At 29.9% G+C, this 27542-nt stretch overlaps 3 protein-coding genes across 8 annotated transcripts; 1 reads left to right on the top strand and 2 right to left on the bottom strand.

Moving 5' to 3' along the window:
- Positions 1 to 754: 754 nt before the first annotated feature.
- LOC113865115 lies at positions 755 to 4848 on the bottom strand. Of its 5 annotated transcripts, none has more exons than XM_027499484.1 (6): positions 4314 to 4848; positions 4019 to 4236; positions 3382 to 3480; positions 2902 to 2975; positions 1383 to 1476; positions 755 to 1232 (listed from the first exon to the last, which is right to left on the bottom strand). In XM_027499484.1, the coding sequence occupies exons 1-5, from the start codon at positions 4615 to 4617 to the stop codon at positions 1398 to 1400; spliced, it is 774 nt and encodes a 257-aa protein (XP_027355285.1). In that variant the 5' UTR covers positions 4618 to 4848; the 3' UTR covers positions 755 to 1232; positions 1383 to 1397. The 5 variants fall into 5 exon arrangements, with proteins under 5 accessions (XP_027355285.1, XP_027355286.1, XP_027355283.1 ...); XM_027499485.1 differs by having other exon boundaries at positions 838 to 1215; positions 4314 to 4819; XM_027499482.1 differs by lacking the exon at positions 1383 to 1476 and having other exon boundaries at positions 844 to 1215; positions 4314 to 4833.
- A 2198-nt stretch (positions 4849 to 7046) lies between these two features.
- Positions 7047 to 10969, top strand: LOC113865057 (uncharacterized sugar kinase slr0537). The gene is made up of 5 exons (XM_027499412.1): positions 7047 to 7489; positions 7796 to 8058; positions 9020 to 9137; positions 9748 to 9956; positions 10272 to 10969. The coding sequence occupies exons 1-5, from the start codon at positions 7193 to 7195 to the stop codon at positions 10720 to 10722; spliced, it is 1338 nt and encodes a 445-aa protein (XP_027355213.1). The 5' UTR covers positions 7047 to 7192; the 3' UTR covers positions 10723 to 10969.
- Positions 10970 to 11415: 446 nt separating this feature from the next.
- On the bottom strand, positions 11416 to 18241 carry LOC113865518 (zinc finger CCCH domain-containing protein 46). 2 transcript variants are annotated; one of them, XM_027500123.1, is made up of 10 exons: positions 18134 to 18241; positions 17658 to 17895; positions 17359 to 17435; positions 16758 to 16853; positions 16115 to 16208; positions 15582 to 15802; positions 14907 to 14962; positions 14615 to 14807; positions 12153 to 12225; positions 11416 to 11818 (listed from the first exon to the last, which is right to left on the bottom strand). In XM_027500123.1, exons 1-10 carry the CDS (start codon positions 18166 to 18168, stop codon positions 11780 to 11782), a joined length of 1122 nt encoding a protein of 373 aa, XP_027355924.1. In that variant the 5' UTR covers positions 18169 to 18241; the 3' UTR covers positions 11416 to 11779. The 2 variants fall into 2 exon arrangements, with proteins under 2 accessions (XP_027355924.1, XP_027355923.1); XM_027500122.1 differs by having other exon boundaries at positions 11417 to 12225.
- Positions 18242 to 27542: the final 9301 nt, after the last annotated feature.

A 27542-nucleotide genomic window follows, 5' to 3' on the forward strand; every position in this document is an offset into this window, starting at 1 on the left:
CAAAGAGTCATTTTCAATCAAGGCCCTAAGACATATAAAAAAAGTATTTTTTTATTTTATTTTATTTTTTTTTATTTTATTTTTTTTACAAAATTTGCTTTTAAAAAAGTGGAAACAAGCTAAGTATTTAGCTAAAAAAAAATAGACTCAAACTACAAAAAACTCAATCGACCAAACCGTTTTAATTAAAACTCAAACTAACCCAATGAGATTAAAGTCAGTTTCAGTCCAAAATATTTTTATCCTTCATTTTGGTCAGTTCTATGTCTCTAGCCCAAACCCGACCCAACTCACCCAACACTCACCCCTAAAATTAAAAATAAACTATTTTAAAAATATTATGAAATAATGTCATTTTGTATTAAAAATGAATTATCACATGTCATTTAAAATATTTTAACGTATTTTAATAGCAATAATTAATATGATTCACAATTATTTATCTAAAGACCAAAATTTTAAATTTTAAGAACTATCTTTAGTTGATTTTACCCAAAAGATAAAATGTTGATATCTTTTACGAGGCAAAATAAAATTAGCCCAATACGTTACAAACCACCTATATAACCTGAAATCCCACCAACCTGTCACCCTATTAACTCAAGATCCAATACAGAAGTGGGCCAGAAAAATGCCTAGACGGTTGTCTTCGGATTGGGAAATGGTGGCCCGAAACCAACCAAATTTGACCCATGCTCAACCCAAAATGCACCTAAGTTTTGCCTTACGTTATAATACACATCATAATTTTGATACAGTCTTACTTTATCAAAAGTTGCTGTGGAAGAAAACCAGACAATTTTTTAAAAAAATAAAAGCTTAACCGAATTGAAAAAAAAAGAAGAGAAAAACTACTATTGTTGCTAAGAATGAAGAAAAATCACAACATACATACCAAAATTGAAAACAAAAAAGGAGCTCATTCCCTGCCAATATTTTCACATGAAAAGATTACAATTTTCCTAAATTGTACGTGTTATCCTAAACATTCAATACAAGTCCAATGATTCAAGGACCCTGCGAGCCTGGATTTGGAGAGCCGTTAGTCTCTGCTCTGGATCCAGTGTTGAACCAAACTGACTGGCTGCCCATATCAAGGAGGCTGATTTCTCCCCTAGTAGACGCCTAGTATCTTCATGTATAGTTGCCAACGGAGGCACATCTCTTCCATTGACATGTCCAATGAGCAGCAACAGAAACTCTCCACATTTTAATCTGAGAAATGACGTGTCCTTTATAATTATAATTGAGCTGTCTCAAGACAGCAAAGCCAAGCATGACAAACAAAATACTCATAAAAATAAAAGGAAATTTTTTTTTTATTATAAAATATAAATGCTGAAGTCCCATACTATAGATATGGCTAAATAAATGATCCTCACCTTACTAGCAAACTTTTAGAGTTGAGTTAAGCTTAAGCTCAAATTTAACATGGTATCAGAGTATATTATGAATATAATATTAGGCCTTCCTTGACTGAAAAAAAAAAAAAAAAAACAATTAGTCCCACGAATTTTTCCAATTCACTTAACCTGGCCCACTGGATTTTCCAGGTCAACATACCTGGTCCCACATTTTCCCTATGCCACATTAGAAAAAAACAGTTCTATAATTTTCATGCTCTAAATGTCCAAAATCTTGAGTGTAAGGAGGTGTGTCGAAGTCTCACATCAACTATAGATATAATTAAATAAGAAACTTATAAAGGTTAAAATAGCTGTTAGTGTTGAGTTAAGCTTAAAGCTCAAATTCAACAATAAACAATGTTTATTATCGCTATACAATTTTTCAACTCTTTCCATGGCACAACAAACTTAAAAACTGAGGTTTACAAACTTACAATGCATTCCAACTTGCAGAAATTCCTTTTATGAAAAATCTAGGCATTAAAAGAGAAGAAAAATAGACCTCTAATTTGACGGGGGAGATGACATCTTTGCATGGCATTCTTGAATCCTTTCATATCTTAAATACTCCAGATGCCAGCACTTTGACTTTAGGTGCTTTAGGTTTGATAGCCAGTAAATGTTTTCCCAATTTCTTATAGGAAACCTTTCTCCTTAAGTTTTCAATCATAGCAATTTTAATGTTAGGGCTATAGTTTGGACTGCTATCCTTTATAGGATAAACAATAATGACTAGTTACATGTGCAGAAACCTCATAAAGCCCTTTCCATAACATTATTATAGGTGCCATAAATACTCCGTAACCAATAGCCATCGCTTCTTCTATGAGATAGCTTGGCGGTTTTGAGTAAGCTTGGTCTGTTTTGAGAACACTGAATTTGTCTGCTGGATTTGAAGGTATTCTTTGCTACATGAGTTAGAGATTTAGGACGTTAAAAAAAGTGAGGTTTTGGGAGTTAAAAGGATAGCAAAGTGATTTGGCATTTTCCTCTTTTGACCTAGGTTCAGGACATTTCAATGGAGTTAAAGACCAGAACTTCTTAGCAGCTTCTCCCTTCATGGCTTGTATCTGGCAGCAATCTTTTGACATGTTATACACCACTCACATGCTTTTTACAATTCCAAAACAAAGCAAACTAAATTAGAAATTTCAATGCTCTCTTCTAAAGTTCTAATTCCAAGAATATTAATATCGTTTAGAAATGAGAAAAAAAGCTAATACAATTTTACAATATGTTAGGATCCAATTGCAAAGTATGGGACTTGAGTCCCACATTGGAAGTATGGAATTCAAATGTGTGGGTTGGTTATAAGGCCTTGGGCTCTCCAACTTAAATAGCTAGCTTTTGTACTGTAAATCTCCCAAGGTTCTCATCGCATGACTAACAAAACACGACCTGCAAGAATAGAACACCTATAGACTAGCTATCTACAAAAGAGAGACAAAAATCCAAATTGGCAAGTACAAGAGCATAAAAGTGAAGGAAGCAGTACCTGAGATTTTCATCCCCTTGTTTGTCTCTAATAAGGTCAGCAACTTCCATAATACCATTACATTTCTCAAAATCCTGAGAAATAATTATCAAGAGAGAGAGTAATTAAAAAAAAAAAACAGAACTGACCACGAAAATGTTCTTTTGCAGCAAACCATAGACAAAATCTCAGCTGTGTGTCAAGAGGAACATTCATTGGTAAATCATATCAGCTAAAGCCAAGACCCTCAGATATCTAAAGCTCCTTTAAACAGAAAAGAACCAAAGAGAAAAGGATGGAGCAAGCTCTTAGCAGCAAAACTCTTTTCCTTTTATGGGTAATGAATATGATAAATTGTTTTTCAACTTTTCCAAGGTATAAACACAAACATTGAAGCAGCAATAACCTCAATTCTTAAGACCTATATGGAAGATAAAAGAAACTAGAATGATAGAATAATGAAACACATTTGCAAATGTTGTAAAGGCAAGAGTCAGGTACCATTTGATTGGATGACGAATCCACCATCAGTGAGATTAGAGCATCTAAGCATGCACCTTGCTCAAGTACTCCACGAGTGGATAATATATTCATTAAAACCTGCAAGGGCAGCAGATAAACAAGTAAGTATCTAACAGTTCATTTCTTTTTAAGTTTCGAGCCTATGGTTGAAGGGAGGGGGATCACTTTATGCACATGTGCTACTTATGCCACTATTCACTCAAATTAAAGGATAAACTCCTTGTTGAATGTGCAAAGAAATTGGAGGTAGGGGTTTATTTTATTTTTTTAATTAAATGAATATTAAGATATACGAAGGAATTATTTGCCACAATGGTAAGTGTCTCTCCCATAAAGATGACGGAATACACAAAAAGACACGGTGGCAATAGCTGTAGCTTATGTTTATGTTATGCGCTGATGTAAGAACTAATCAGCACAAGACCGTCCATAAGCACAAGAGGAGGCAAGTAATGTGTCAATTTGATTGTTCTCCTTTCTTTTCAATTAATCTTTTCTTCAACAAAAATAAGATAACAAAAATGCTATAGAATAAAACTACAAATCACATATATGGAAAAGTCAGTTTTCATTATAATCAATCTCCAAGAAAACATGATAAGCTACCAAATATTACCTGAATAGCGTTGTGTTGATGAGCCAGAGCTGTACTCTGTGGGTGAAGCAAACAACAACCTTCCAAGACTCTAAGAGCAAGCGCAACTTCAGCATCAGTAGATGGACTTGTTAACTTCTTGGGTTCCACCCCTAATATATGACTCAAATCTCCTACCCTATTGTCACTGTAATCATCACCACTCTCTTTCAGCGAGTGCTCAAAGAGAACCGGAACCACTGCAAGCACCGCCACATAACAATCAAAACAGAGTAAATGAAAAACAACGAATAAGAACGAAGAACGCAGAACAAACCTTGGAGTTCGGGAATGGATTGAGTTTGAACGAAGAGGTCAATGGTTGAGTCAGACTCAGCAACGGAACGGAGGAACTTGAGAATGGAACGGAGAGCACGGACACGGAGGAAGGAGAATTCGGCACGTGCATCTCTGAGGCCAGTTCTGAGAGCAAGAGTCACTTCTCTGTAAACTCTTTGTCGATGCAGCGAGTTCACTAACTCACCAACTGCACCGTAATCGTGTGCCTTTGCATCTGAACCACTCGCATCACCTTTCCCAAATTCCGTTCCTTCGTTCCATAACGGCTTCTTCAGATACATCTCTGTTTCCTCAATTTCAATAAGCTACTGAGTTGCGACGAGTCATATCAACGATTGAGCGAGCAATGCAGTGGATCAGATTGCAACCGCGTTGTTTCTAAACGTCGCTGCTAGGGTTTGTGTCGATCGGAATTCGAAACCAATTTGGGAAGACATAAACAAACGTTGATTTATCTCTGATCTGCATCAATGGAGGAATTTGCTCAAATTATGCCTGCTTTCAGATAACTTAATTAAGGGTGCGTTTAAGCATAATTTATTTAAATAAATTAAAAATATAATTTAATTTATATACCGTATAAAAATTCTTAGATTTTAATAAATTTTATTAGTTAATAATATAAAAATATTATGCACAAATTATCGAAATTAAACTGTTATAAATTAATTATTTTAATAAGTAATAATAAAAATTTATTGAAAGAAATTTATAAAAAAAATATAAGTTATTTTTATAATTGTTTGTAAATTTTTTCGAGCAAACTCTAAAAATTTTCACATAACCATTTTTATGCAATAAATTTAATTATAAAATTTATCAAAATAAATTTAAAATTATTTTCATAAATTATAGAAAGTTTAAATAAAATTTAAAAATATACACAAATTAATAACAAAAAGCTATTTAGTTAATTTCTTTTATAATCACGAATTAAAAATTTTAATTCTGATCATGATGTATCTTTAGCTATTAATAGACAAGTTTAACTTAAATATTACAATATCTAAAAAATAATTTTGTTAAGTTTGCTTAAAATATGTTTAGAAGAAAGTTTTTAAGAGGAGAAGGTAGAAGAAGATATATTTTTTAATTTTAAATTAAAAATTATATATTATTTATAATAATAATAAATAATTTTTTAATATATTATATTTTTGTTAATATATTAATTTATATATTTTATTTTTAAAAATATTAATTTTAAATATATTTATTTAAAATATAAATTTATATTCTCCTTTTAAAATTCTCTTTTCTAAACAATTTCTTACGATTGTAATTATTATTAATTTTGAATCAAATAATAACACGATTTTTTAAATTTAACAGTGTAATTTTAATAAAATATATTTAATATAAAATAATTAAAAAATTAATAATAAATTTCAGCATTATGAATAATGAGTTTAATTCTCTTTATTTTTATTTTTCTGATTAACTCGTAAATTTTTGTTAATAAACAAATCATCACATTTTGGATACACTGGATTCTCTCATCTTTATTATCATGTATGAATTTGACGCTTTAATATAAATGTAAAATAACAATTATCATATATGTAACCAACTAAAAAAAAAGAATAAAATTTAAAAAAGACAAGATTTTTTAGGTTTATAAAAAAAAGAGTTTTAAAATTAGAAAAATAGGATTTATTAAAAAAACTAACATAAATAAGAAAAAAAACATATAAAAAATAAATGAAAAATTAAAAGTAAAATAAAAAAAATAATGACTTCTTTTTCTTCTTTCTCTTAAATTATTTCTTTTTTTTTTTATTTTTCAGAGTTTTTTCTCCTCTTTTCTTTCCTTTTGTCTAGGACTTAAGTTTTTTTATTTATAACTATTTTCTAAAACTCTAAACCTAGTTTTATTTTTTTTTATTTTTTTTAAATGTTTCAACTTCTTTATAAATAAATACCGCTAATCCATTCTTCTAAAATCTATTAATTTTTATTTATTTTTTTACTAATTTATTTATTTGATAAAAATAACTATCTATTTTCAAACTTAAAATTTTATATTTTAAATAATCTAATTTTTATTTTATTTATTTTATATTCAAAAATTTTAGCTTTCTATAAAATTTATTTTGTTTTTTATTTTAAATTTTTATTAGATGAGACTCAAATAAAATTAGATATTTACAAAAGTATTTGTTAATATAAACTTTAAAGTATATTATATTTTTCAAAAAGAATTATAATTACTCTAATATCTTAAAAATTAAAAAATAATATATTATTAATATTTATTATATATATTTAATATAATATTAGTAATGATAATTATTATATATGTAAAAAATATAAAATATCTTTTTAATATTAAAAAACTATAAAAATTATCTATTATTAATTAATGCTTTTTAATTATAATTTTTATTTTCAAAGAGAAATAGAATATTGGTTGTGATAACAGCGAGAGACTAACGATTTACTGGCGAAGAAAACGTAGGACGTGTGCTGGTTCCTGCCGTTCGTTTAAAAAACAACGTAAGATTATAATGTTGTATTTTACAAATATTATAGGTATTTTTAATAAAAAAAATCATCTCATTATTAACGTTTTTTAATATAGAGAGATTATATGAAATTTTAATTTAAATTAAATAATTAAAAAATCTGTAATATTCTGGCGTGGAATTTCTAGAATTTGTTAGAGCGAATGAGCCTGAAAGGGTGGTTCCGTAATTTGAGAGAGACTCTTTTCTTTTTTCTTTTCATCCCTTCACCTTATCCTCTGTCTCTCCCTTCAGAAGCCGTTACCATTGCCACCACAACCCGGAACGTGTCGCCTCGCAGTTTCTTTGTGTCTATTTTCAGACACAAAGCAACACTTTTCATCACAGCTTCATGTCTCTGTCTCTTCTTCGTCTCTCTTCTTCGCCGCACCTTTCAACCTCTCTTCTCCTTCCAACACCAACCCTTTTCCCTTCTTTCCTCTTTCATCTTCCTCTTACCCCCAAATGCCTCCAAATCACGCGAAGAGGCCCCTCCGTTTCCGCTTACTCGCGTGGAGTCCCAGAGCGTGCAGAATATGACGCTGCAAGTGAAGATGATGATGAAGAAGAAGAAGAACCCATGAGGGCTATTTACGAAGAAGAAGTTTTACCTGAAAGATGGGATGTATTGGGTCTCGGTCAAGCCATGGTAATGCCCTTTTTCTTCCTCATTCAATTTTGGGGTTTTGAAAAATGTTTCTTTTTTTACTTTTCCAATTGCTATTAGTATTCATGGATGGGTAAGGAAAGTTTTGTTTCCTTGTATGAATGTAGTTTTGGTCAACAAACTGTTAGCGTGTTAGTTAGAACTTAGAATACTTCCAATTCTTGTTCTTTGATGGGTTTCTATTTAGTTATGCCGAGGGATGTCATATATAACTTAATCATGTTGTAGATGAATTTTGAGATGATCTGTGAATCTTATATGTGTTGTTTTTGGAAATTCCTTATTTAGGTAGACTTCTCTGGCACGGTTGATGATAATTTCCTCAAAAATTTGGGATTAGAGAAGGGAACGCGGAAAGTTGTAAATCATGAAGAAAGAGGTAGAGTTTTGCAGGCTATGGATGGGTGCAGCTATAAGGCTGCGGCTGGTGGATCCCTTTCTAATACCTTAGTTGCCTTGGCAAGGCTTGGAAGCCGCTCTGTCGAAGCTCCCGCTATAAATGTGGCAATGGCTGGGAGTGTAGGAAGTGATCTATTGGGTGGCTTCTACAGGTTTGTCTCCATTATTTGCACTGTTCTTACTAGCTAGTTAGTTGTTTGATTGAATTGTTATGGTTACTTAAATTGTGGCCTTGTGGCTGATTTAGTTTCATAAAGTGAAAGCTAATTTGGAACTTCATTCGCTCATCAATTATATATACAATAGAATGACAGACTTACTTCTTTTCGTATCATGTTTGGCATTATTACCCTGAAGTTCAAGGTCTAATCCTGTTTCACTACAGTTCTAGACGACCCATTTGGGCTTTTGTTCTTTCACAAGTCAGAAGCATTACTGTGGTTAGATTTTTATGCATGATTTTCAATCATACTTTTGTACTTCTAAATATAGTGTAAAAGTAGACCATAATGGTTAGTCTTAAAAGTTACGGAGGGGAAGAGAGTGTTTAGACAGAAACACCATGAAAAATTTTGTACTCTTAATCCTGTTATTGTTTTACATATTCTATTTACTACTCCTCCGATACTTTTTATAAAAAACAAAAAACTAAATCATCAGGACCAAGAAAAGCAATTAAGTATGTTATATTTTCTATAAATATAAATTTTATTCTAAAAATACCTATGATATTATATGATATAGTTAGTAATTTGTATATTTAATGATACTAATAAAAGAAAGAGTATAAGAAATTTAGTAATTAATGCATCTTGAATCTATCATTTGTTTCTTATAATAAAGACCAAGAAAATATTTCATTTTGTTTCTAGAAAGAGTATTATTTACATTTTGTTGCTACGGTGCTTGGAAAGGTATAGATCAGGTTGTGTTAATATCTGTAAAGTATTCAAATTTTTATCTAAAGCTAGTTATAACACCACTGTACCATGTACTCATCCTCTGTACATAGGTTGCTGTGTCATCAAATGATTACATCAGTTTTGTTTTGGAAAATGAAATTTCATCAAGTTTCTTATATTGCTTATTTGTATTTTATTTGTAATTTTTTAGGGAAAAATTACGCCGAGCAAATGTGCAATTTCTTTCTGCACCTATCAAGGATGGGACAACTGGAACAGTCATAGTTCTCACAACTCCAGATGCCCAGCGCACAATGCTTGCATACCAGGTTCAGTGCACTAAAGATGATTGATGTTTAAGATATATACACATATTTGACTTCCTTGTTGCAATTGAAGGATTCTCTGACTAGATGTTTCTAAGTAAAATGTATTGATAACACCTTATAGTGTTTATTCCTTTTCCCCCTTCCCCTCTAGCTTCAGTAATACACTTACGTAACGTTTCTCAGAAGCACATTTACATATCTAATTGACAAGTTGAATTGGTCAAAAGTTTCTTGAGTTGTTCTTTTCTAAAGTTGGATTTTGTAATTTATATTTAATTGCATATATTGAAGAAAACAGGTGTCATTTTGTAAACTTGTAAACATTGTCACTTGTATGCTTTGAGCACATGTAATGCACTATTATCTATTCTTTAAGTAATTCTTCCTCGTTGATTATAGAAACTACAATAGTTTCCAACTTTTCAAGTAGAAAGTTTTTTTATTCTCATCTCCCAGCATCTATCCTCTCTTTGTATACTACATCAGGATACTTTAGGCATTTTCAAAGTTTCATTTATCTTTTTCAAGGCTAATTCTGTGAGCTCTGGATTATTTGCTACCATTATATTTAAATTGTGAAGATGTTAATATTCTTGTACTTGGCTGTCAGGGCACTTCCTCAACTGTTAACTGTGATGCATCCTTGGCTAGTGTAGTTTCCAAGACCAACATCCTTGTGGTTGAAGGGTATTTATTTGAACTTCCTGATACCATTAAAACAATAACTAAAGCATGTGAGAAAGCGCGGAGGAATGGTGCCTTGGTTGCAATAACAGCTTCAGATGTCTCCTGCATCGAGAGACATTTCGATGATTTCTGGTAAGATTATTAATTCACTCTGTTTTCTTATGTATGGGTTGATTCATTTCCTCTGGATGTCAAAAATGATTTCATTCTCACATATCATGTAATTTTCATCCCATTAATCATAATGTGGTGGTACCAACAGTAACAATGAGCATATTGACATACTCTGAAATAAAAGTTTGTTATGCTGAAGTTAGTATGCAATAAGGCTTATAATGGTAGTTTATTTTTCTTGTATTTTCCATTTGTTTGTTCTGTTCTGTAAACAAATGACTATAACACGCATATCTTTATATTAGTAATTTGTATTTGTTCTTCATGCATCAGGGAAATAATTGGGAATTGTGTGGATTTGGTGTTTGCAAATGGTGATGAGGCCAGAACTCTGTGTAATTTTGAAGCAAAGGAAAATGCTGCTTCAGCTGCAAGGTATCTGAGCCACTTTGTTCCTCTAGTATCGGTTACCGATGGTCGCAAAGGCTCTTACATAGGTGTAAAAGGTACAGCTGTATATATCCCTCCTTCTCCATGTGTTCCAATAGATACTTGTGGTGCTGGGGATGCTTATGCATCTGGCATACTCTATGGTCTCTTAAGAGGCATATCAGATTTGAGAAGTATAGGAACAATAGCAGCTAAGGTTGCAGCCACTGTTGTTGGACAACAAGGAACAAGGCTTAGAATTTCAGATGCAGTCAAATTGGCTGAATCTTTCGCATTTCAACTTGATTCCTCTATTCGATCCGATGTTGGTACTGATCACATTTCTAGTGTCTAATTACATGGCACTTTCTATTGAATTATATATATAATTCTTTCATAAAATGAATGTATTTCTTTCTTTAGTATATTTCAAAGCCCTGTACATACTTTCATTATATAAAAAAATAGCTATGCTGGGAATTGAATTATTTAGGCTTCCGTCTAGTCTCACACCACCACCGTCACCACCATCTACATTCATATTTGTTGATATTGACTGATATATACGAAATCTAAGGTGGTTATTACTGACATTGGACATTCAAAAAGAAATATTTAGTTTCTTTAGGAATTCTTATTACCGACTTCCTTTAATAGGATAAAATTATTATTGCTGTTGGAAATCTAGCCTCTTTAATTATTGTCTAATTTTGGCTGTCTTTTTTCTATTGTTTTATTTTTATTTTTTTTCCAAAATGTTTATTTGCACCCTTTCCAGCCTTAACATACTCCATAAATAACAATTTTTTAAAAAAATAATAAAAACTTGTAACATGTTATTGATTTGAATTTAAAATATATATATATATATATATACACACACACGAAGCAGAATTTTTTTACACTAAATATAATTTATTATTTTATTAGTTAAATAAAAAATTCAGATTTAGTGTAAGTTTTTAAATTTACAAATTCTTCTTTTATATATATATATATATATATATATATATATAGATTTTCACTTCGCATAATTGCTCCCAGTTCACATGAAAAAGAAAAACTAATTTCTCGCATATGCGACTCTATGCACTTGTCTATCGTCTTATGACACATTTTGTGGGGCAAAAAAGAATGAATTACCAATTGGTAAAAAAGAAAGAATTACATGGTAAGAGGATTGAAATCCGTATCAAATGAACTCCTGACATAGTACAAGATTTCGTTTGTGTAAGAACGGCGATGGGGCTCTTGCCTTTTGCTAACATAAAAATATCTACATAAATGCCGTAAAACCGAAGTGATAAAGTATGCTATATTGATCATTTAACCACGAAAAGCCCAATCCACACACTGCAAACTTTCTAACGCAGCATTGAGTGATATGTTTCAGATGCCAATACACAAAATGTCTACCGTACAAGTGTATCAGGAGGAGCTTCTTCTGGAATCTGCCAACCAGAAAAAGTACACAAAATAAAATGAAAACAAACAAAAATGTAGACATATCTCACACGAAGCACTCATCAAAATATCCCCAACACTTGAATTTGAAAATATAGTCAACAGAAAGTAAATCTTAATCTGCCAAATTTTAATGGTCCAGATATTTGTGTAGGTTTAACACATGCAAGAACGAAGAGATCTTAATACTATGATTGACTGCGTATCAATCTTAAGGGGAATTTTGTCCTGGTTTTGGAAACCAAAATGAATTGCCTTCGAGAAACCTGACTGGACCATTTTTTCAACATTAACAGTTAAAGCACAGCAGAAGACTATTACCTCTCCCGGATTCCATTTCTCTTTTAACCAAATACTGACATCTCCCGACACATTCTCCACTTGGGACTTATTTCTGCAGGAACAGACGACATTACAATACAAGTAAAAGTATTTTTCACTTGCATATGAAGCTCAAACTTCTTCAAATTCTATAATGATAACCTCAGAAATTGCGTAAACAAAGGTGAAGTTTCCAAGCAGATTCAATTACTAATATAAACTGGAGGCATTATTAAGTAAAAATAAAGGAAACAAAAGATCCAACTACTGCAAGCATCACTGCTGAGATTAAAATCTAATCTATAAAATATAATATATGGCTAGATTTTATCTTTGAATTATGAATCCAACTGCATCCAAATTATAATAATTACAGTAGATGCATTTGGATTCTTCACTTTCCAGAAAAATTAGAATGATTTATTGAGCAATTAATAATTATCACTTCTTCCCTTTTGTTTCTTACCCCTTCGCTGAACCCAAAACTTAAATTCCAGAATTAGGTATAAAACCCATAAACGTAAACGACTTCCATTCATCTCTTGATAAAAAAAATGTTATAGTAGATGGTGTCTTCTTGTCATCAAAATTTATTGTTAAGCCTCTTTTCATTAAATGGTATGAAATAAGAACATTTAAAAGGGTCATCGATAAGGTCGAATGCTTCAAGAGGATTATGAGATTTGGTTCCCTACCATGATTCAAGCTCATCACGTCATGGTTTTGAGTAGCGGTGACAAAGGCTCAAGATGCATTAGCACGTGAAATACATGTTGTTTTAAAGCCCATGATATCAAGGAAGATCCATCCATGGAGTTGATGCTCATCATTTATCTTGTTTTTACTGAATTTGAAGGAAATAAGTATTTGTAGCAAGATTCAAACCTAGGTACAAGAGGCTGAGCATGATCCTAATGACCACTAGAACACCTCAGTTTGCTCGTGCTTAAGGGGATTTTATTTTTCTTTTGTTTGACTTAAGGCAAACTCTTAATTTGCATAGTGTTAAAAAAATTTGAACAAAAGAGAAAAGGCAAAATTCAGATTAAAACATTTTCAAAATTGAGTTTTCTCTCAAGGTTAGGATTCATCCTTACTTCTAAAGTCTTATCAAGAATTCTAATTCTTAGGCTTATCAACCAAATGGGTTTGTGGTGCCTATCATTTGCTCTTACTTATTCTAATTCTCTATTTTATATACATTAATAAAAGGAATTCAAAATCTGACCTAGGGTTTATGGATATGTCAATTTTCTTCTTAAGTCCAAATTTTCATTGCAATTAGCTCAGACCACATCTCTAACTTTACTACATCATCTTCTTGTTGTTGCCTGCCTTCATTGCTCATTTTAATTTTGTCCCAATTTCTAGGGTTCAAGGACATCCTTTAGAAACCCTAATTTCCTCTTTTAATTTGTTTCTAGTCCTAGTTAGGTCCCTTTTCTAATGGAGCTTAAGAAACCTTATCAAGTTGTCGTTGTGGGCAGACAAAAATCATAGACGTGAACGGCTGCTATATCATGCAGGGCAAAAATTCAAGTTTACCCTCTCTTTCTAAACATTACAATGCTTTTAAGGGCAATATTGGGATCCCACCCCCCCCCCACCTACATTGTTGTTTCTGTGCAAGATTGCTCGAAGCCTCAAAATAAAACCCTAAGTGCTTTATCCTTCCTCTCTGACAAATTCTCCTTCATCCCATGCACTTCACAACAGGCGACATCGTTTTCCAATGTGTGTCACCATTTCCATCCAAGTTTGGGTTGTCTTCTTCATCTCGTGAAGGCCATTGATTTCCAACGTGACCCATCCACATTAGGGGCTGTTTTCCGGCACTCACTATTTCCAGTTAAGTTCCACACATTTTCCGATGATACCTAGATGTTTTCCAGTAAGACCATTTGCATTAGAGCATTTTTCCATTGAGAGACCACTCTATTTTCTGATTTCCTTCTCTGTTTCATTTTTCTTTTTTGTTTTTCTTATTGGAACCCTCCAAATTATGTATATCTCTTTAATTTGTGTGTGTAATCTATTTTAGGTTTATTTCAAATTTTCAGAATAGAGGCCATCCTGCTATCCGCTATCCCACTATAACACCTCTCTGAAGTTTAATAAAATTTCACTCGATACACCTTTTTACATTACTTAGATTTCCCTTAATTCATTGCATAAGAAGTCAAAGGAGGTATATGTTATTGAGAAAGGTATGAAGTGTTATATTTTGTTATATAAATTAAGGAAGGTTTGTGAAGAGTAAGAAAAAAAAAAAGTATTAAGTAAAATTTTATTAAACCTCAAGAAGTGTGTGTGTAACTTACACTATTTATTATGCTGTCCAAAACAATATACCTGACAATATGATAGAAAGTTTGACTATTTTTCAATGAATGAAATCAGAAATTGGTTAAATTGTGACAACTACTTTTTAGAACAATAAACTAATTTGACCATGAACTTACAACAACTGAACATCCGGTGTTGTTTGAAACATTGTAGTAGGACCAGAGTTATTGAAGGCAATGGATGTTTGCTGAGAAGTTGAAGTTGAACCTGGAAACATTGTCAACTCCACTGGTCTAGAATAGGTGCTGCTTTGAGCACTGAAGATGCCACTGATGTTCAGGTTTGCTGTGTTGGATGTGAAAGAGTTTCCTTGTATTTATTACAACATTGACAGTCAGACATATATGCACAAGAAACACAGGAGACATGTATAGCCACAGTGTTATCCAAATTACACCAAATATATACCTCCACTTCCAAGGAAACTAGGCTGGGCCAGGGTGTTTGTCAGTGGAGCAGAGGGCCTAACAAGAGAATTCGAACAGATTAGATGAAGAGCCAACATAAAAATTAAAATTACTAGCAGCGAAAAGGAAGTACAAGATAAAGGACAAAATCATTCCATTGGAAGCAATGATTTCAGACATGCATCTTATCCATTCAAGAACACACTACATTTTGAATCACACAATGCTAAAGGAAACAAAACTCCAAGGGATATTTCCGTAACCACTTAGCCTTTATAGGAATGGTTTCAGACACCAAATTCTCAATACAGAGCTCATTCTACAACACTTAAACTGATATCTGACTTGTTTGTTTACCATCTAAGAAAATGTAACCACAATCCATAACAATAAAAGCTCTTATGCCTTTCTCTTTTCTCTCATTAATTACACCATAATCCTAAACAAAACAAACAGTAGACACTAGATAGAAGTTCTAGAAAAAGGGATGCCAGTAGAGGTGTAATTCAATGCACAAACTATCAGGCCTTGTCAATATCATACAGGGAGGAAACCATAGTTCACAGAAGCTCTTCGCACTCTGTTAACTAAATTTTGGATTTTCCTTGATTGAAGACATTTTTCAACCTCAAGCAACTGAAAATGGGGAAAATGCTTTCTAGCAGGTTATTACTACCTTTCAAAACCCATGTTCAATGAAGCACCCAGTTGGCTAAAGCTTGAGACTGACAAAGGACCATTATTTTGAGAAGTATTTGAAAACGGATTTGCATTGACTCCAACAGATTGGTGTTTTTGACTGTCAAGAGAAGAATTTAGGGGCATTTTGTAGGGTTCAGAAAGTAGTTTCTCAAACTCCACCAACTTGGATTTTAGTATGTTCCTCTCCTTCTCAACCTGCAACATCATATATTTTCAGGTTAGACAGAATACAGAACACAACTGTAACCTTGTAGTTACAAATGGCAATACAAAGACATTATAAAGAAGGTTTTTCTTTAATAAAAAATGTAAAATTGAAGTTTAATTAAAGAAAAATGAAGTAATTACAACTAAGTAGATAATAGGGCATCCTCCAAACAAGAGGAAAGGAAAACAAAACAGAAACAAAAGGGAATAAAAAGTGCAACAAAAAAGCTATCCAATTCTCTTAACATCATATGTGGGAACTCCCTTGAAACTTTAGGCATGTTATATCGGGTTTCTTACTATTGATTGCAAGCTCATCCCATTTTTAGCATCCTCATAAGCTGCTGCACGCAATTCTTCATAGCTAATATCACCAATAATGTCACAAGGAGCACTGCATAAAAGGAGGTCAAAATCATATTTAGCTTTCTTGTTAGTGCAGTGGTTACAATTCTTTAAAGCAAATTATCTTTCGAAGAGTAGAAAGTAGACTAGGATCTCTTTAAAAAGTATAACTTGATGTGCAAATTTCTTGAGTTGATGTTTTCAGGTTTATTTTGCTGGTGTATTCCAGGTGGACAATGGCATAACTCATTAGTAAAAAGTAGTAACTAAAGAAAGTTCAGCTGCAGTTTGGTGAAATTTAAATCATAAGTGATATCATGCATTTGAACCTTTCATGTGAATTACTATCACTTGAATCTTTTTAATTCAAATGAAAAGTGTTCCCATTAAAATTCATTCATCTTTTAGAATGGAGATGAATGGAAAAATAGTCAACAATCTTTTGAAACATAGTCCATTTGCACAGGTTTTGAGGAAAATTGATCTTTTTTCTACATGGCCTGCTGCCTGCGCTAGGTACACCATGATTAAACAATATATTATTTACACTAACAACTTTGATTAATATTTTCAAACCATTGTGTCAAAAGAAATATACCCTTTGCAATGACTGTAGCATGTAAGTATCCAAAGCGGTTTCTCTTGCTCAAAATCTTCTGCAATCTGGCGCTTGCAGATATCAGGATCTGTGCATCTTTAATTACATCAACCAAGTATATCAATTAGTCTTATGCAAAACACAAAAAAGTAAAATAAGGCACAAGCCACAAATATTTATAGGCAACATGGATGCAAATTGTAAAATTACCTTAATGAGACTTTTTTTAGACAGAAAAAGATATACAATTAGATAAAAAGGGGGAAATACAAGATATGGTTAGGTATCCTCCAAAAGAAACCACAAAGCCAAAGGAAGAAAAATAATGACAGTAAATTTTTCTTTAGCTTGTTTATTTAGTTGAAAGAAAAATGTAAGACATGACACACATTCAATTAACAAATTCTATAAAATCAAATATTTAGAAGACCATACACTTTAACTGAAAAAGAAAAGTAGTACATATGCAACAAAACAAGGGTGTATGTCCAACAAGTAAGTGGCATTATGCACATCCCTGTTCCACAGGTTGATTTGATACAACATCAAGAAAAATACCCGTGGTTCATGAGAGATGGAGAATGGATTGATAAATACTTACTGATGATTCACCGGCTGTGAGTTGTTATCAGATTTCTGGGGTTTGGATGACTGTCGATTCCATTTGTTTTCAAAAGACTGATTCAGAAGTAAATCATCAATACTAAGAGCAATAATCAGATAATTTTACACCAAAGTGAAGATGAAACCAAACATAGCAGCGAGAACCCCTCAGAAAACACTCCATAAATATTAAAGAGTTTCAATGGTATATTCATTTATTATAATCTCTAACAATCGAAAAACTAAAACAAAAATAAACCTTCACATCGTGCATATGCATAGGAAAAGAGTAAGAACCTTGAATTGGTTAGGTCTGGACTCAGAATGGGAGACCCCATTTAGCTGGGAGCTGCCAAAACCAAAAGGATTGGTCTTTTGCTGCTGGTGCGAGGCAGAGGCAGCATGAGACCCAAATCCAAAAGGATTTGAATTTTGCTGTTGGTGAGAACTTCCCTGTCCTCCAAACCCATGAACATTGGGTTTTCGCTGTGGTTGGAGTGCATGCAAATATCTACACCTGTCTCCATATTTACAGCTGAAATACGAACACAGCAATCAAAACCACAATTTTAAAACTATTTGATTCGATGATGTAAATGGATAAACAAATTTAACATTAAGGATCAATAACACCATAAACTAAAATTTGCTTAGAATTACAACAAATAGTAAGTAGAAACAATTGAACACGGGAATGGCACACGAACAACACAACACAACATCTTAATAATCCGAATTTGAAAGTAGCGATAAAGAAGAAGAAGAACAACAACCTGCCTCGCTGGAAATTTCTGCAAATATCTCTCATTGTGTTTGAGTGTAACACACACTCTCAATTCGCTTCGTCTTTTGATCACTTCTCTTCTCACCCACTTCCGGTTCCTATCAACACTTTCAAATCCAAAAGCAAAATGCTAAACCCCTGCCTATTTTGTTTGGGCTTCCCAATCAATTTTTGAGCCTCCATATAATATTTTGGTCATTCTGTGGGCCTCATTCAGTTTTTGGGCCTTCGTATTACTTTCTTTTTTGAATGAAAAATTGAGGATAAATATTGACCCAAAATAAAAAGTAATAACTGAGGATAAACAAACCCACGTCCGGACTAAAATAAAAAGTGCTTACTCTGGTTCGCACGGGAGTATCACATACTTTTTTTACAATGTAATATCATTAGTTTAATTAATTTGTAATTTATTTTTATTGTAACTTTTTTAATATTTTTTATTACATAAAGATCCTTTAAAAAGAATAAATTTTAAGTTAAAAAATTATTTAATAATAATACATAAATATGTTTAAGGATTAATGAATAAATATATATTTTTAAATTTTTTAAATAAAAAATTAAATTTATATATTTAGAAAGAATATTGTATACCCTGTAGATTTAATCAAATAAAAAAATCAAGTTGACATCTATATATTTAAAAAAAATACTAAAAATAATTAAATATTAATAATACATATTTTAATATATTCTTATTTATTAACCAAAATTTATGTGAATTTACTATGAATTTAATAATTCATACCCTTTTTTTTCTCACATTTTTACAATTTTAATAAATTATATAAAATAATCAAAAGGACATAAAAAGAAAGGTATATTCCTAAATTTTCAAAATTAAAATTAAAATAGAAACTCATAATAATACCTGCTATTCTAGCATATCAGGACCTTTAAGGAGAGAGGCTTAGAAAAGAGAGAGAAAGATTGAATTTTTTTTAGGCTATGAAAAATAAAGTATTGATTAAATTAAAATTTCAAATGTTATTTAATACTTAATTTTTATGTAATACAGAATTTTTAATAAAGTCTATTTAATGTTCACCTTGTAGTTTTAGACTTTTAATAAGGATTATGTTATATTTATTAATGTAGATGTAGATTGTTCTAAGTGGTAAATAACTTGATATCGTTTAACTAAGATTTTGAGTTTGAGTTTTTATATATACCAAAAATCTGTAGTGATAAACTCACTTACCATATCCAGATGCGCGACATGAGTTAGATTCAAATTAAACTAGATGAAAAATAATAAAAATAAAGACTATATTTGTCTTTTTATATAATTTTCTATTTTTAAAAATAAAAATAATAAAAATTTATTTGTTAACTTAAGTTTTTAAAAATAATTTTTAATTTTAATTTAATTATTATATTTTAGTTTAATATTATTTATATTTTATAATTTATTAACTTATCTATAAATTGTAAGTATTATTTTATAAACAAAAACATTTTTTAGTTTAATATTAATTAAATTTTGATATTTTAATAATTTTTCAAGTCAATGTTTATTTTAGATATAAAAATATATTTAAATAAAAAATACTAAAATTAAATATCAAATATATATATGTTTATCTACTTTAAAATATTAAATAAATGACTAAATAAAACCAAACACGTTTTATTTTTTTAATTGTAAAATTTATTTTCAAAAATAAATTTATCAATACAGTTTTATTTTATTTTTTCATCTTAAACATAGTTTTGAAAACTAAATTAATAAATGAGTTTTAGTATCCATGAGATTCTATGGAATTGGGCAAGGATACTAACACACAGAGTAAATTAACACAAGTCTAAGTTTATTTGTTTTACTTTTATAATAAAAATTAGATTAGATATTTATCAAGGTATAAATATATTGTTTTATACGATTATTAGTATTATTATTATTGTCTCTTATTATTATTATTATCTCTAAAGTTATTCTTTTGCCGCCAACCCTTTCCATAAAATCAATTTTGTTACTCGCATATTATTTATATTAACATTTATTAGATTATTTAATATCTATCAAATACTTTATAAAATAAGTATTCTACTCCTATTTTATTTACTCTTTCATCTTATATGTCTGTATTTTAACTATCAAACAAATTTGAATGAAAAAAGCATAACATAATTTGTGTAGTCTAATTTAAATTTTTAAAATTAAATCCTATAAAAAAAGTCTTCAAATTATTATAAAAGTAAAAGTTATTTAAAAAAATAAAACTTCAAATATAATCTCCTAGACCATCTCATTATCCTTTTCTCCATCTCCACCATAATTGCCAATAACCAAGTTCACTTGATAAACATTAATCCAAGTTGTATTCCAATATCTAATGTCTCATAGCCCTCCGTCATATTCTTTGTCCCCACATCAGCTACCCACCACCATAATCCTCAATTATTTATCATTATGCCTTTTTCAAATAAATTTAAATTAAAGATCATCGAATATTTTTACATGTCTCTCAATCCACACTTGAAAATTCATTCTTTTTTAATACAACGTATCATCCATTTTTTATATACATAAATAAAAATTAAATCACAATAAATTTTTTAATTATGTCAACTATATTAGTTATCATAAAATAATTTATTGTTCACTAAATTTTAAAATAAATTATAATATTAATTTAAATAATTTTACATATTAATACGTAATTTTAAGTTTAAATTTTAATAAATATAATTATGTTAAATATTTGAAGGAAGAGATTATTATCCATTCTAATCTTATTTGACTTGAATATACACATAAAAAAAAAGTTTCAATTAAATAATAATTTATAAAATATTTTTAAAAAAATAAATTTAACACATTTATAATAAAATGCAAGCCTTTTTCTTTATTTAAAGATCGAAATTATATATATATATATATATATATATATATATATATATATGCCCCATTCATGTCATGAGCAGTTCAGCATCATATTCTTGTATTCATCCATATTATTGTTGACGTTCTGTTTTGCTTTGAACAAAGTACGGCGCTAACAGGGTTTGGATTCATTAAGAAATAAATTAATGGTTGAAAAAACAAAGGAATGTGCAATTATTGGAGGCACATGGCACCAAATTATTGGAAGAGGGATCTACCCAAACACCATCGAAAGTGACGCCCAATAATCACAAACTTTATATAAATAGTGTTGTTAATTTCAATCTTAAAATATTTTCAATTTAAGGATTTTTAATTTTTTTCATCAAAATATAAGACTATAATAAATATTTTATTTTAATAAAAATTAACTGCTTAAAATAAAGATTAAGATTATCAAAAATATTATATATAAAAAAGAAACTATTCTTTAATCATTTAATCATTAGAAACATATATTTGTAGGTAATTTTATTTTATTTAAAGATGTATTTTAAAACGTGTTTCTAGTAAGAATACATGAGTTCTTTTAAAGCTCATCTTCTATGAAATATGATAACGTCCTTGTGAATATTACTGACTTTTTTTTTATGACGTGAGAGGTGTACCTGTAAAAGACATTCCAATGATAAAGTTAGGTGTCGATTTAGATAATAAATACTATTTAATATTTAGAAGTCAATCTTTTACCTATTTCTTATTTTCTTTTTATAAGCAGTGTTATGAGCTAATGGGTTTTGTGAATTAGTCTTTTTTTTAATTTTTTAATTAAATAAATAATGATCTAATTATTTATCTTAATCAATTTAATTATCCTTTAATTTATTCTTAATCTAACCGAGAGTGGTCGTCCTCTTTAGGCTGAAGGAGTAATCAGATTCCTTCTTTTATCATTGAGACCGAGTGATATCTTATCTAGTATAAAATATGGTTATAAAAGTATAAAAAATACAAATAATAATATACAATATTATATAGAGTAATTAATTTTAGTGATTTAAATTTTAAACAATAAAATTACCTAAAAACTATGTTTTTTTTAGCATTCTATTTTTCCAGGTAGAGTAATTCATTATTATACTTAATTCATTAAAAAAATGTAATGCTTGAGGAAAAAAATCTTAAACATTACATATTGCAATTTAAATAAAATCTCAATGATTCGAAATAATATATTCTGTAATGTTTTTGTCAACTTCAATAAATAACATGATGAGATGTTTTAAAAATGAAATAACTTCCGAATCATTCAACTGTGTGATTATAAAACGGTCAATTTTTCGAATGTATAATATTTGTATTCATATTATTATTATTATTATTATTATTATTATTATTATTATTATTATTATTATTTGCTTGTGTTCCAATTTTAAACTCAATTGAAGAAAACGTTGTCAGAAAAAAGAGCAAAGTTTTGTTTTATTTATGAAAAAGAATGCATAAATGTTTATGACAAAATACCAACTTTTAATGATACACTACCCAAAAAGATACAGTATATTAATGGTTAAGTGTCATATTTTTTTTTCGTTTTTATGACTTTTGTTCATAAAAATTAAGCCACCAATATATGCACATTATTAATATAAATTAACAAACATAGTATTGTAAGTTATATAAAAAACCTTCGTGTTTAATACATTTATATTTAAAAAAATTATAAAATTATCCATTAAATTATTAAAAGCATTTATTGTATAGATTAAATTTTTAAAGTTTTATATCAATATAAAATTATTTTATATTTAATATCTTTACTGGTTAATGATTTGTTTTCTTAAAAAAAAATTATGCCAACGAAATTAGTTTTATTTTTTTATTAGTATATAGTGTTCTTTTGTATTACTAATTTTGTTATAACACTTCAAATAATAACTATAAATCACAGCATTGTCATACCGTTTTTCAATTTTTCACATATCATCATCATAATAATAATAATAATACTGTCAATGTTTTATATTTAACTTTATTATATAAGAGGGTAGGTCGATGATAAGATTATAATTTAGAAAACAATAAACATGAATCGTTGAAAAAAAGAAAACATGAATCGAGTGAAGGGTAATGTGTTATGAATAAAATATTGAAAGCTGATCTTAGAGCACCGAATCACCTATAGCACATCAATAAAAATATATGTATAAAATAAGGTATGGAATAGAATCATCACTTAATACTTTTTACTACTCACATATATAAAAAAAATATTAATTTCATAGAATAAAATATGGAATAGCTTCATCATTCATGCATGTACCAAACTTACTACTAATTTATTCCTTAAACAAGGTTTGGGTTTAGTAGGTTGAACAATTGTAAAATATTTTGAGAGTAACGCACTTTTGTAAAAATATAAATTTAATCGAATGATATTAATTAATTCTTTTATAAAATAGTGTTTATATTTGTAAATGTGTGTTGTATTATATGATTAAGGTCATAAAAGATTGTATCAGAACAACGAATTTGATCACTTCAACTATAAATTAAATTTATAATTAATTTAGCTAAACTTTATAACAAATAGTTATCTTTGAATATTTTATAATAAAACATATTTAGTATTTCAATGGCTAAGATCTTCATTGATAATATCACTGGAAAAAAATCCTGATCTCAAATAATTCAAGATGAACCAAACTCACCGTTGAAGTAGTTATAAGTTACGAATAAAGTGCAAACTTTACTCACCGTAGTTAATATCTATTTTAGCAAATGTATGCATAATGAAGTGTATATTGTATTAATTTTATTCAATATCATAAAAAAGTATTTTACTATAATTAAAGTTATTTATAATACTATCGAATACCTAAATTAATTAATAAAAAATATTTTAACTTGTAATTTTGAATTTGATTGTGAATATTTATTGTTAAATTAAATATATTATAAATAATCATATATATATATATATAATTTTAATTATTGTTACTTCTAAGAAAAAGTTAAATTAATAACTTATTTTATTTTATTTTTTATTCATAAGATGATCATTTACTATAATAAATATAATTTTTGTGATAATATAAATTTAAAGAGTTTTGTTAAATAATACGTTTTCATGATGATCTTTTCATAAAGGCATTTTTGCTTCTTTACTTATTTGCTTAAGATGTAACATTTAAGCATATCTTCTACGGTGTTAAAGATTGTCTGATAGCTAAGAAAAATTGAGTTCGTACAAGTTTATAAACTGAAGGATTTGCATTTTTTTTTAATGTCAGCAACTATGACTTAATATAAAAATAATCTTCCCTTATTTTTAACTACACTATAGTGGATATAAAGGGACAAGAATGTTGACTGCATTGTTGGAAAAAATTCTAATTTACAAAATTATGTTTGATGTTATAAACTTTATGTGAATAAGTGCAATAATCTCAGGCCGAAGTGTTGAGTTCATTGGGAGGCTAATCAAATTTTTAAATTCATTCTTAATGTAAATGAGAGAGCGTTTGGGGAACCTAGAAAGAATTAGTTTCCATGCTCCTATTAGAAATAGGGATAGAAATTGGTTTAGAGGAACTGCTGGATTCATTGGCATTTCTGATAATATTCATGTTGAACTCATAGTCATGCTTTAAGGGTTGAAAATGACTTGAAATATAAATATTATATCTTTTGTGTTACTCTAATGCAATGAAGGTCATAAACCTTGTGGTGGAAATTGTTCTACATTTCCACAAGTATGCTAATTGACTAAACTCTCATTTTAGTTGTTGAGATAATTAATGTTAGACATTTTAGTCCCTTGAAATATTAAAAATATCACATTAGTCTCTGACTTCTATCTCTATCGAACATTTTAGCCTAAATTCAGATATTGTTAACAAACAGTAATAGAATGCTAACATATCATGTTAAATGACATATGTGATTGTAACACCCTCATTTTCTTTATTTAAATAAACAAATTTTTATGGCGAATGGAAAATAAATTTATTTCTATTCATGGATTTAATAATAGAATAAAAATAGAATTTTATATTTCCTTCTTATGAAAGTTTTATAAGATTCCAAAAAAAAAAAAAGGGTCAAAGCTTCTAAGGGTAAACCTTTGAAACTTTGAAATAATTTAAATAAAACTTAACTTTACTTCCAATAAATCATTTTGTTCATTTTGAATCCATATAAATTTAGAATTTTCACTAAGAACATCTTTAAAATATTTATTACAATGAAATTGGCCCAAGTATCATAAATTCTAAAATTCAACATTTAAAATCATTGCCAAATTTACTCATCACGAAATACAGTTAAAAAAAATAATACAATTTTTCAAATAGTCCTAGTCCCTACAAAGCAGTCTTTCTTCCAATACTCTTAAATTACGATCCTAGGACGGACCCAACACCTTTATCTCTTCACTTTCATCACCTGAAAATATTAGTAAGGGTGAGTATTTCTCGCCCCACTAAATCTCTAGTTTAACATCAGCAAAGTACTTACATGTATATACAGTACTATGAATATTACTTAACATGGATTAAATTAATAATAACACTCAAATCATCTAAGTTGTCATCACAAAGGAGCACACACAGGACAAACAATTAATCATGTTCACCACTTCAGATCATGCATTTTTCTACTAATCTACACGTCATAATATATGTATTATACCATGTCAATCAATATGTCACAACACATGTGTCCTAATCACACCCGTCAATGTATTATAATACATATATCATAACAACATTAACCGATATGTTACAATACATATATTATGACTGCACAATTTCTATACCAATTCATACACATCACACTTTCACATTTATTTCACTTTCATATTTAATACCCCTAGAATCCTTTCACGACTTTACAGTTTAGATAGCCGCCGGTTAGTCGCAGTAACACGGATCCACGTGTGTCAACCCAGTCCCTTCTAGCAAAGGTATAGTCAGGAGTCTCGTCAGGAAATGAGTGTGTGGCCTGTGAATGCTTTCATTTTCAACAAATCATTGTGAACTTATTCACACTTAGCATTCACCACCCTCATTTTCCCAAGATTTTTCAAATTTTCTCCGTTCTCTATACCCCCAGTGTATCTCTATAGCTATCTAAACTCACTACTAACATTTCTTATTCTTTTCCACACCTTTTTACAGGACACGTGTCATAATACGCGAGCCTTATCTACATAGTTTGGTGTATTATAATACATTTATTATGAGTACTCTCGTAGGTCGTATCATAATACCTGTATTGCAATCACATCCAGTCTGACTCCCGTATTATGATCACTTTTTCTAGCATTTCATTTAATTCATTCACATGTGCGCACATTGCACTTAGCCACGCTTATTGTGACACTGTGATTACATCACACATCACACAGAAAACCTTTTCTGTATTTAAGAATAGACAAACACTCGTATCGATAACATGGTTTCACTCATTTGGCATGCCTCAATTATCAAACAGCATAAATATATCATGCTTTCACAAATTATCATCAATCAATCTCAACATGCCTCAATCATCAACGACACTCATCCAATCACAGAATCATCAACCATTTCACATATCATACAGTCAAGTTAGTACAATACGTGGGAGGTCATACACCCCGGACTCAGCCCAATCGCGCAACTTAACATATACATTTTCTGAGTGATAATGATAAGGTCATCTATCCTAAAGTTTAGCATCATCCCAACTACTCTCAAACAACATTTGTTTACTGAAATCGTAGTATTCCTTCAAAAATAGTTTTATTTACAACCTTTATTACAAATTACCTTTAGATAGTTATCAAAATAGTTAAGGGTTTCTCATTTTAAACTACCCAAGAGAGATTAGGGTTTGGGATTAACTCTTCTTACGTTGAAATGAAGACCCTTCATGAAATAAACGGTAGAAACACTCCCCAACATAGATTCTCGCCCTAAACACATGGAATAATCCATGAGAAATCACGAGGAATGAAGAAAGAATGAAAACTAAAAATCCTAACTCACAATACTTACCTCCAAACGTTCCAAACTCGATTTCAACCTCCAATCTAGCTTCAAAATGGCTTTAGAGGAAATTTAATTGGTAAGAACAGGTTGGGAGTAGAGAGAATCAAAAATATTTCAAAGAGATGGATGAGAAATGAATTTTTTGAACCCTAAACCCTTCAAATATCTCTCTAATCGCGACATGCTCGCTACAGCAAAAATCTCAGAGGAAGCTGCATCCTGATTTCTGCAGAATCTTGCTACAGTGAGATTGCATCCAAAATTGCATTCCTCATTATCGCTCTCTCGCTATAACGAGAAGGCGACAATCTCATGCCTTCCTCCTAGGGCCTTCTCGCTACAGCGAGACTGCCCTGTAGTTTTACCTCCATCCTATATTCTCAATCAATCTCAGCCAATCCAAGTCAATACTCACACATATTTATTTATACACACTGATACACACACACACACACAAATACACACACACACACATCCACATCACCACACAGTTCAATATGCATACTTACATCAATAATGAAAGTATTATGACT

This window comes from Abrus precatorius, unplaced genomic scaffold (genome assembly GCF_003935025.1).
Source record: "Abrus precatorius isolate BTA unplaced genomic scaffold, Abrus_2018 Scaffold4, whole genome shotgun sequence".
Taxonomy (NCBI): Eukaryota; Viridiplantae; Streptophyta; class Magnoliopsida; order Fabales; family Fabaceae; genus Abrus; species Abrus precatorius.

Excerpts from the sequence above, each read along its gene's own strand:
- LOC113865115 (XM_027499482.1), bottom strand. The coding sequence starts at position 4,617 with ATGTATCTGAAGAAGCCGTTATGGAACGAAGGAACGGAATTTGGGAAA. Across the intron at positions 3,481-4,018 it reads ATCAACACAACGCTATTCAG|GTTTTAATGAATATATTATC; the intron begins GTAATATTTGGT and ends CTGCCCTTGCAG. Across the intron at positions 1,216-2,901 it reads CAAGGGGATGAAAATCTCAG|ATTAAAATGTGGAGAGTTTC; the intron begins GTACTGCTTCCT and ends GTCATTTCTCAG.
- LOC113865057 (XM_027499412.1), top strand. The coding sequence starts at position 7,193 with ATGTCTCTGTCTCTTCTTCGTCTCTCTTCTTCGCCGCACCTTTCAACC. Across the intron at positions 7,490-7,795 it reads TGGGTCTCGGTCAAGCCATG|GTAGACTTCTCTGGCACGGT; the intron begins GTAATGCCCTTT and ends TTCCTTATTTAG. Across the intron at positions 9,138-9,747 it reads GCACAATGCTTGCATACCAG|GGCACTTCCTCAACTGTTAA; the intron begins GTTCAGTGCACT and ends CTTGGCTGTCAG.
- LOC113865518 (XM_027500122.1), bottom strand. The coding sequence starts at position 18,168 with ATGAGAGATATTTGCAGAAATTTCCAGCGAGGCAG. Across the intron at positions 16,209-16,757 it reads TGCTACAGTCATTGCAAAGG|TGCTCCTTGTGACATTATTG; the intron begins GTATATTTCTTT and ends CCTTTTATGCAG. Across the intron at positions 15,803-16,114 it reads GGATGAGCTTGCAATCAATA|GTTGAGAAGGAGAGGAACAT; the intron begins GTAAGAAACCCG and ends ATGATGTTGCAG.